At 31.9% G+C, this 11,458-nt stretch overlaps 1 protein-coding gene across 1 annotated transcript in view; it reads left to right on the forward strand.

Annotated features, from left to right (window-relative positions):
- The window catches only part of LOC129232959 (E3 ubiquitin-protein ligase MYCBP2-like), a 284,810-nt gene that overhangs the window by 266,946 nt on the left and 6,406 nt on the right, over window positions 1-11,458 (forward strand). Inside the window, exons 77-78 of the mRNA XM_054867051.1 lie at window positions 1,613-1,720; window positions 2,645-2,810. Coding sequence (XP_054723026.1) covers window positions 1,613-1,720; window positions 2,645-2,810 — 274 coding nt within the window. The remainder of the gene's footprint in view (window positions 1-1,612; window positions 1,721-2,644; window positions 2,811-11,458) is intronic.

The raw sequence follows: 11,458 nt of genomic DNA on the forward strand, positions 1-11,458 counted from the left end.
TATGCATTTGACTACTGTGTAGATCAACAAAACAGTATAGAACCAGTGGTCAATCTGCCATGGCCGACTATTGGAAATGCATAAGAATTCAGTACCCAGTGGTCGGCCATCCCTCTAAAAATAATTGATTCAAAGAAGGAGTTTATTTTACAATTGAAACGTAATGTTATACTATCCATTAAAACATAAGTAAAAGCAAATTTGCATCAGAACGAAAAGAAAAAGGGTACTTAACATTTAAAGAGGAAGTGTCTTCTCTTAAGAAAAAAATAAGCAGAATCGCAAACTAGGATGATGGTCACACCATTTAAAACAAAATGGCTTATTACCACTTAATAAAACGTACTTACATCTTCACTGTTGTTGGATGATAGTTGGGGACAGGTGAAAGAATGTGGGAATGCATCATATCTGATTTTGAGTTATACACATTTTATTTATATGCAGTTTTATGTCCTTCTGGCCGACTACTGGAGCCTGGCAGACTACTGGAGCACTTACCCTATGTTCAATAAATACATCATTTTACTTCACAATTTCAAGCTTTATTATGTTGATTTAAAAAAAAAAAATCTTTTAAGGTTACATAGAGTAATTTTTTTTTTAAATGTCTTAAAATTTTTATTTTGCTACTTCTAGCCCTATAATATTGATGCTCCAAATTGTAAAGAAGTGTTTCAAAAAAGTATATAGGATATTTTGGTAAAAGTCAATTAAAAGAGATAATAATTTTCTGTTTTTCAAGAAATCCAACAGGAGAATCCCATCACAATTTGTGATTGCGAAAAGTATAAGCTGTATTCAAGAAATCAAAATTCAAGTTGTTATTATTTTGAATCCTTCCCCCACCTTACTAATAGTAGATAAATAACGCTAAGTAACTTACGGTTATTTGACTTTTATACATTGATGTGGTCAAGAAGGTGAAGAAATAATACTCTGAGTATTGCTAGTGCAAGTCATAGTTTTCTTAGTTAAAATGTTACAGCTCTGCCCACATTTAACAGTTAGCAGTTCAACGAGGGTCCTTGGATAAGAAATAGGAACTATTCATTCAAATACAAAAATAAATGTGATGACCAGCAACATGCTGTGGGCTCAGCTAGGCTAGTCCTAAATAGTTTATTAGTCCCTAATAAAGATTAAAGGCCTTTTACTCATTACCGCCTCATTCTTTTTTATACGAGCTTCTTCAGAATTGCTAAGTTATTTTTATAAAGTTCAAGTAATATGCATCTTTTGGAAATAATAAGTGCATTAAAGAGGCTTGATTTATTAACCAAAATACAGAATAACTTTATTAAACACTAAAAACACTTTACAAACTTATTAATTTTTCTGTCTTGTATCGCAAGTAAGGTTACTGTTTCTTTTGTAGGATAACTCACTAATTGTTATTTGTAAGTATGTTTTTGAAGATAAAGCAGAACTGATGAATTAAAACAACATTTTCCTAAAGTAGCGTGTTTCTCACATCAATATTTTTATTACTTTTTAAAACAAGTAATGAATGTGCTTTGCATGATAAGATTATGTATAAAAATCTTATCATGCAGAGCAAAAGTTTTTCTATTAAGTTTTATAATTTTTCTTTTAAAAAAACTTTTTATAGGCATATTATGGTGGAGAAGCTAGATGTGATGCAGAAGCAGGCGCTGGTGATGACTATGACCCTACAGAGCTTGTGTGTGGCGCTTGTTCAGATGTCTCAAGGGCACAGGTAATTTCAAATACATGCAAATACAAATGTGACGACCAACAACAGGCTCTGCGACCAGCTAGACAAGTCTTACTCAGTTCATTAGTCCCCAATGAAGATCAGTGGCCCTCTTAAAGCTATGTACTCTCTTCCTCTTTGCAGCTTCTTCCGATAAGCTGTTCCAAGTGCTCAGAAAAGTAGTTAATTTTTCCTAGTTTCCAGGTTAGCCTGAGATTTAAATAGCTTAAAAAAATTACCTCTTGTCCTGTTTTCCTTATTTTGCTTCGTAAGGGATTCAAACTTTTTCTGTCAAACTTTTTTTTAATTGTGAGAATGACCGATTTAGATTTGAAATTATGTTTCAGGTTATTATTTTTCTGAATTAAAATCAACTTGTATTTTATGAAATTATTATAAATAATTTAAATGTCTTTTTGTTGTTAAAATTCTTGTTATAATAAATTCAAGAATTTTTGAAATATTTGATTTTTTTTTCTTTTAAAAAGATGAAAAGTAAATACATCATTAAATAAATACATTAACCTCATATTTAAGACTTGATTTCATGTTATTATTCTTTTTTTTTTTTTTTTGTATGGGAGTAAGAATTAAATGTCAAATGAAATGATGTGTTCAATTAAAAAAAATAATAATAAAAAAAACTTTTATCTATAATTTTTCATAATAATAATGGGCTTTTTGAACATTCAAATGAAGAATAATACTTAGCATTTGTGGTAGTACTTTAATGGACTTAAGACCACAATAGTAATACCATCATCAAACATTTCTAATAGGCATTTTACGAAAATTTGATTGGAACTTCAAAACTTTTTTTTTTAATGCATATGTGTGCGTTAGTTTCCTTTCAAGCTCTATAAGCATATTTGTGATGTTTTCCCTATTTTATTTTATGTTAATCTGTGCTGTAATTTTCTTTATTAGATGTGTCCTAAACATGGCACAGACTTCCTGGAGTACAAATGCAGGTACTGCTGTTCTGTAGCAGTGTTTTTTTGCTTTGGGACCACACATTTCTGCAATGCTTGCCATGATGATTTTCAACGGGTTACAAATATTCCTAAAGCAGAACTTCCTCATTGCCCTGCAGGTACGGTCATTTGGTAGAAAATTAAAAACACTTACTAAAAAGTTGGGATGAACCAATAGTTATTTTTATTCTTTGCTATTTTGAAATAGAAAATGTTATTAGCCAAATTTATATCTCTTGTGATGTAAATGTGCTTTTATATAACATGCTAAATTTATATGCATTAAGTATAATTATTAATTTAAAATGAATAAAAATAAAATTAATTATTCTAAAAGCAGAAACAAATTTTTACAACAGAGTCCCGGTTATCCGCCATTCCGTGTTGTCTGCCGTTTCAGTGCCACTCACATTTTTTGTTAAATTAATTGGTTAATGCAACAATGCTCGTTGGAAAGAAAAAAATTCGAATATAACCAAGTCTTGATTTAGAAGTCAAAAACCACAAATCTGAAAGATGTTTGCTGCTGGATCCTAAATGCCTGGAACAATACCAAATCGTGGCACAAACAATTTTGAAGTCATATAATAAGCTGTTGGACTAGAACGGGTAAGCCGGATGAAAAACGGGAAAATAGTTCACCTTTAGTGCAACAAATTCAGGGCTGTGAAGATGCATCTTTGATTGAAGCAGGAATTTGGTTTTCAGGAGATGACCAGTACGAAAATAACTCGCCCAAAAGTTGTCACACCTGTTAATAGCAATGATGCTGAAGATGTTGAAGAACTTCAGAAAGTAGTTCACAAAGCAGGGGTTAGCAGCAAGAAGAAGTCAGGGTTGTAGACATTATGATACTTTAGCAATGGCAAAACTTGGCAGCAAAGAAGCGAGACGTATCAGGGAGGCAGATGAAAATCACCAGTTTTTACCACTTATCCTGAACTCTCCCATTTAGCAAATCATTGGCAGTAAATTGATTCGTAATTTTATTTTGGTATTTTTTATTTGTTCCATTAATATACTATTTTCCAATTTAGATTATCCACCCTTCTGATGGCCCATTTATGGTGTATATCCGGGACTCAACTGTATAGTAAATGGCTAATTGCCTTTTTAAATACTTGTGAAATTATAACCTTTTTTCCCCTTTAAGCTTCATATTTTATAAAAAAAAAGCTGTTAGTTGGCTTTACATATTTATGAACACTTAATATTGGGAGATTTTTCCCCCTTATTTACTGTTACATATGAGTTAGCAATATAATAAGATTAACGTAATGTGTCATAAGGTTTAAGAAAAATTGAAAAGCAACAAAATTGAAATTTGACATATCTGAGTGTTTTTTCTTGCATTAAAATTATTTTGAATGTGATAATATTTATCATTTTGAAGTACTTTTGTACTATGATAGTTAACTGTAAATTCCATTTATTGTATCAAAAGTATGTCTTTGTTTACCAATTGTCAAATAGTAAAATTTGTTTACTATTCGGTTGCCAAATATTAAAGTATTTGGTCCAACCAAAATATTCGATTTGTCTGCCTAATAGACAGCTTAATACCAAATACCTACTAATTGAATTTTCAATGCATTCCTACTAAAAAGTATTAAAATTCATCAATTATTGATTAACTAAATGCAATGACGGATTACCATGCTCACATTATTCTTTCCCTTAATTTACATTTGCAGGTTTTGGCGATACTTGCTTTTCAGAAACTATTTTTAAAGATCATACTGATAAATCCTACCGCCATTCAAATAGAAGCAATTGTTCTCTGACAAGATAGGATCATTGAGAATTCCTTAACACTGTTGATGGGGAATTGGATATTTTATATATATGTATATATTAGGGTGGTCCTTATTTATATGTGAAAATTTTTTTTTCGGAATTCAACAAGCGACGCCCCCTAGTTTTGTGACACTATAATAAAAAGTAACGTGTGCAAAATTTGAACTCGATCGGTCAATAATAACACGTGCCCCTAGGCCGTTGAAGTTTAACACTTTTGATAAATTTCCCACAAATCTTCGAGTTTTTACCAGGGTTCGTACGGGTTATGGAAATCCTGGAAAGTCATGGAAAAAAAATAAACAAATTTCAGACCTGGAAAAGTCATGGAAAATTAATATTTTCAAAAAAGTCATGGAAATTTATTTTAAGTCATGGAAAAATGTCTTGGGCAGTAAGAAAGCAACAATTGCTAAGAGAGCGGTAGAAATATTGTGTGATTTAGTGATTTTTGCATATAAATTGAACGATCTCAAAAACTAATCCGAGTTTTGGAATCCAATTTCATCCGCTTATGTAACAGCTGCTCACTTTTTTTTTGTGATGTGATTTTACTCTTGAGGCATTACTAATTTTGAACCCACCATTATTTTCAGTACTTCTTATATTTTATATTCTGTAGTAGGCGACTCGCACTTTCTTTATTTTGCCATGCCCCCTCAAAAAGTGTAATTCAATTGCATCTGAGTTTGTTTCAACTACTTGTAAAAAGTTCATTATTAAATTTATCAGAGTTTATCTTGATATGTTGAAGGCTTTAAAATGAAGACTTTAGTCAGGCAATAGAACATAGAAATAGGGAAATTCTAATACTCTAAAACAGTAATGCCCAACATATAGCTTGCAAAACTGATCCTTTAAGCCAGCTGAAATATCTGATTTGGAAAAAAGAATTTACTGTAAAAAGTGGCTTTACTTTAATGAACGAATATGCTGTCCAGTTACATGAGTGATTAGATGCACTATTGACATCATAGAGCAATGTTTTTATGAAGTAAATTTATTATTTTATATTTATTCAATTTTATCCCAATCATTACTATTCTGCACTATTTATTAAATATTTATTAGACATTTAAACATCAGTGTATTGCATTCTATATTTTTATTTTACTTGAATTTATGTGCTGAAGACAAATAAGAATAATTTATTACGTTCAGTAGTATGCATTGATATTTTTTCAGTCACAAGTAAGTGCTCCAATGAGGTAATGGCACTCATGTGAAAGTTTTTCTAATGCCCATTTCCAAAAAAAAATGGGCAAGTTTGACATTAAATAGTAATATTCTATTCGTGTAACAAGGTCATGAAAAAAGTTATGAAGTCATGAAAAAGTCTTGGAAAAGTCATGGAATTTTTTTATCCAAATTGAGTATGAACCCTGTTTTACTTCAGACTCAGTACATTGTTTCTCATATGTTTGCAAAATATTTTTACAGTGAGGTAGTACTAAAATTAATCTTTATAATTACTTTAGATCTTCGAAAGATTTTACGTTGAATAAGAATGAAATAATGCTTTAGAAACTTTCCTTAATCGTACGCTTTTCTCAATGTATCTCGATAGTGTGTATTTTTTTCCTTTAGTCTTGGACGGTCTGTAAAATAAATTGTTCTTGTGACTCATATTTGGTAATTTAGTTGCGAAATTCTTCGATTAATTGTGCTCCTCTTTCAGTTGTATCATTCATAGTTTTCAGTATTTTAACAATCTTTCTTCCCTTTAAAGAGTTTCCTTCATTTTGCCGTGAAGCAGGATCAAATAGAAAAAATCTTTTAGTATTTGTAACTTATCAAACAGTTTTATTGACTCGTAATTGATTCTATGAAGAGGAAAATCTTTACCAAGAAACTATTCCAAATCATCTACAGTTATCTGAAATTTCTTGAACAGTCATCAGACACGTCTTCCTTATCACAAGCATTTTCAGACTAGTGTTTTCTTATCTTCAAAGTTAATTCCTTCATCCAATACGGACAAAGCTACTAGTTTATCTACTAAATACCATAAGTGATTTATAAATTTTCCAATCACTGCTTCTGCTGCATGTTTGTCGTCATTTTGTACGCTGCTAGTTTTTCAGACATATTATACTATTCAAAGGAGCCTAGATTGGGTTACTGCGAAAAACCATATCTTCATACAGCATTTAATTGTAAAACAGCATTGAAGGGCTTTCTTTTCATGTAAGGTCAGTTTAAATTGTTTCCTAAATATAAAAATTTTCAAACAAAAATTCCTTTTGCCACTTATGAGGCTCAGGGATAAGCTCCAGATTGCCGAAACCATATCCCTGTAGGAGGAAATTCACCAGGAAATATTATTATAAGTTATGAGAATTATCTGTAATCTTTCTCAATTCCGCTTTTTACGAACAATAAATAATATGTCATCAACTTCGTCTTTAAAAATTTAAGTGGTATGTGTACTTGATTGAAATGTTATAAGTTCTGAATGATGGAGATCTTTCTACAAAATTTTGAACTGCTTAAATAATTGAATATCTGATCTAGAACTAAGAAAAGCAAGAACTTCTTTAAGGACACACTCTGCAGTACGATTTCAAGTACATGATGATGGCAGTCCTAATGTAATATATCACCATTCAGTTTTTGCTCTAAAAAAATGCATGCACAATTCATTGGTATTGCAAGTTGTTGTATCAAACACTACAGCTAGAACAGTTAGTAATAAAGAGCTATTATCTAAGATATCATAAGCAACTGAAGAAATATCTAAGGAATTCCGTGTAGCTGTTCAATATTAGGACCTGAATCTATCACGGTAATCCTGTTGGTGTTCTTTTTCCAGTTACATCTGGATGTAGCTTTGTATCCCAGTGAATAACTACAAAATCTAAATTTAAATTCATGATATTTAATTTTACCTTTCGAAGATTTTCTCTTGCTCTCTTAAGGAATGTACCACTGATCACTAGGTCATTTGGATTCAAATTTACTGCATCTATATAGGCTGTAAATAAATGAACAACATCTTTATCCCTAATAATATGGCATTTGTCTAACAGTGATAAAAGGCGAGCAGATATCAATAGTTGTCAAGCTTTTTTGCATTGAGGTAAACCAGCTGTAGAAAACAAAAGTTCAACAGTTTAGGATAAATATCCATTTCGGTTTCTAAATTTGGTGAATCGCAAGAATTTGATGGTAATAAAGTACTGTGTACTGAAGCTGAAGAAAATTAATTTAAAGTATAGATTTCTACATTGTTCTGATCTCGATATTTTTTTGAAATTTATATTTTAGCTATGGAAAATACAGTATATTTTTATGTTAGGAGTAATCGAGGATTTTTCGAAATTCATATTTTAAAATTTAAAAATTGTATAAGCTTTTAGGTATGTTTCTAACTAAAGAACAGCGAATTAATATATAATTGCAATTACTTATATTTATAGCATTGAAACCTTGCGACTCTATTTGCCACACTTATTACAAACCGAGGGAATTTTGTAAATCAAAACCCCCAAAGCCTGGAGGAGGCAATTTGTTCCTGTCAAAGATCATTCATTAATGGCCTATAGAATCCCTTGTCTCCATCTTGTTGGGAAGAAACGTTCCCCTGCTGCTTGGTTGGAACAAGCGCAGAAGAGCGGTATGCTTGTCCCAAGGCCATTGGTGTAGATGTACCCTCTGTAACATGTTAAATTTTACAGAATGAAGGTGAGAGAATGGTTGGTCTGGAAGTAGCAGCATCTATTGAGGTTCAAAATTACTTTAAATATAAAACGTTAGAATTATTTTTACATAAAAATGAGAAAATCCGGAATTTTTTCTTAGAAAATCAAAGAAGGGGGCCCTAGGGGCACGTGTTAATATTCATGGATTGTAGGACTCGACCGATGCATCGTCCTGGTCGATGCATCGGCGCCGTTGGTTCAACAATTTAACCATTGGCTTCCGCGGCCGATGCTAACTAAGGAAACATCGGCCCATCGGCCTCAAAAGACACTGAAAAGCCGATGGAATTGGCCGATGTTTTTGAAAAGAAAGGACCTTTGTTGTTTTACTTATTAATACAAAATAAAGGAAGTTATTGTTTTTATTTAAAATTGTTTACTTAAATTTCAGTATGAATTTCTATTTTAGTCACTCCAAAAAGAGTTTTTAATACTGCATTTAGGTACCAGTACCAAACAAGTTAATTATTGCGTTGTTTCTTGCGGCTGGATGTACGTATGTATCTCTCATAAGTCATAATTTAAAAATGGTAAGCTGTAGAGGGCTAAATTTTCGCATGTGGCGTGTGCGTACATTCCAGTTGTACACTTCCCTTTTTGTTTTCGATCGGGTGTTCTAAAAAGCCTGTTAACACAGTTTTTTGTGGCTATTAATTACTTATTTCAATGCAAAACTAATATAGCGTCTCAAACTGACGATGATGTGGTGATATATTGCCGAATTGGAGACCATGGAAACAAATACGAGATGGCGAAACTGGTTTTGTTTCATTTTGTTAGATTTCCGTTGAACTGACGGTAATTTTTAATTTTTCGATATTTGTAATATGAATCACAGTAATGCAGTCTTTTCTCTCGCTTCGGTGGAGCTACAAGTTTGCGGCCTGTCGAAATACATTTTGGGGCCCTATTTCTCTATCACAGAAGTTGTAAAACATTTATCATAAGCATTTTTGTAACTCCCACGGTGCCGCTATGGTTATGGGCCCTCTCGCACATTTGCAACATTTGCTATATTTTAAATCTGCCATACACGTCAAAACAAACTCGGGTGCAAGTTTTAAAAGGGTTTTAGTGCTCAATGTTTATGATTATTTTGAACTCTATTTTTTGCGACTGTTTTTTATATTTCCGAGAACAATTGCGTGCCCCTCCTCCCACTCCCTCAATTTCTGAAATTCAACTCTAGTTGTACTTCTGAGTTGTTTTAAACTAACACCATTCATAAAATTAGGAAAAAATTTTTTCATGCTTTATCTATCGTTTAGGAAGAATTTAGAGCATTTATGTAAGAAATTGATTAAAGACGTTTTAAATGGTGACATAATTCGGAAATCGAAGGGATTTTGGAATTTTTTCTTCGGAAGTGCTGAAGTAGATTCAGAAACCCTTCCGAGGCGTTGGTGGTAGCGGTTCTGTACTAAAAAAATGAAGCCAAAGTTGGGGTCGAAGTTTAATGTTGGAAATTAATCCAAAATCAGAGGGTGATCCCCCTAACCCACCCTCGTCATTTCAAGCATTTCGTAAAAATTTAGTGATTATTTATTTTGATCAAGAAATGTCATTTTGCGTATTTCTTATACTTATTTCACCTATATTTTGTAATGAGCCATCTTTTTTGCATCATTAATAGCGATTAATATTTTGTGTGTTGTAAGTAACTAATTTTATGTATTTATATAAAATCAATGAATAAGTTATTTTCGTTTTTTATAGAAAAGTTTCAAGGATTTTCTATTATGCAATTTTTCAAATTTCAGAAAATTATTGTTAAATTGAAAAATTTAATTTGAACTTGTTTGTAAAGCTTCATAAAAGATTAAACAATCAAATTATTCAATATTAGGTGTGCAAACATAAGATCAAGTTGTATATGTATTCAGTTATTAACTTGGTGTAAATATTGAGTTTGTTTATAGTAGCTGCGTTTTAAGAACCTTGCTCTTTTCATGGCTATTTCTTTTTCCCGCAAAATTTATGTCACTGTTATAGCTTTTATGAAAAATGTAAACTTTTCTATTCATAAATTTTAAATAAGTATTAAAATATTCCTCTTATGATTTAATATTGTAATTTAACTGTTACCTTTTTTGTTTAATTTGATGACTAAAAAATGTCTAAATGCAATCTTTCTACTTTAATTGCGTAATTTGTTAACGTTTTCATAGCCTTATTCTTAATTTTTTTTAATGATTAAACAACATAATATAATGTTTTTTAACTATGTTTAGTGTACTTAAATCTGTACATTATTACCATATTACTGAAATCTTAGTTATATGTTCAAATAAAAAAAAAAAAAAAACACTTGGTTATTAAACAGTCTCTTTGCTTTTCTCCCCCCCCCCTTTTTTTTTTTTTTGGCTGTTGTTCTTTGTCTTCCATCATACAGCAGTCAAGAAAAGAGAAGCATAACTACACCCTATACAGATTGTACGTAGTTCGATCCAAAAGTTCGGAGGACAAGCTGTTATAAAACCTTACCCAGAAGAGTTCACATTACCGAAGCACATCCACCTTCAAAAGGTCACCTTGAGGTACTATATGTACTTCTGCCAGTGTTCATATAACTTTTGGAAGCGCTCCTGGAAGCCATTTTTCGCTCCCTTCTGTAATGCAGCTTTATATTCTCCTGACGGAAGAAAGCGGCGTCCATACAAATGTTTTTTTTTTTTTGCTGGGAACAGGTAAAAGTCACACAGAGCCAAGTCCGACGAAACGTTATGTTATTTGTTTGTTATATCAGAGTATTGACCAATCGAACCATGCATCCTCAACATGAAAGTCGCCGTCTTCCCCACGATGAAGTTAAAGCAGCAGCGCAAGACGCCGTACAGGAGGTTGCGATAAATGTCTTCCAGGATTCCTTCTAAAAGCTATACGAAGTTGGCAGAAGTGCATAGTCGTTGAAGGTGACTATTTTGTAGATAGATGTACTTCGGTAATGTGAACTATTCAGGGTAAGGTTTTATACAACTTGTCCTGGAACTTTTAGATCATACTACATGCGTAGGAGTTTTCAACTTACTATTTCATAAATTTTTTAGTGATGCAAGTTTACGCGCATGAAGACATCACAAAAGAATTTGCGATAATTAACTAAGGAGGCGTTCAAAAGGGATATTTCGGTCATCTATATGTTCTTAGGTACATATGCATGTACAGATGCGCCAAAAAAACATGTGAAGTTAAATTGGGTGATCGTAAAATAGAAATTTAGGTCGAAACACTGATTTTTTTTTGTGATTACAATTCCTTATTCGTAGAAA

Source organism: Uloborus diversus, chromosome 1 (genome assembly GCF_026930045.1).
Source record: "Uloborus diversus isolate 005 chromosome 1, Udiv.v.3.1, whole genome shotgun sequence".
NCBI classification, from domain to species: Eukaryota; Metazoa; Arthropoda; class Arachnida; order Araneae; family Uloboridae; genus Uloborus; species Uloborus diversus.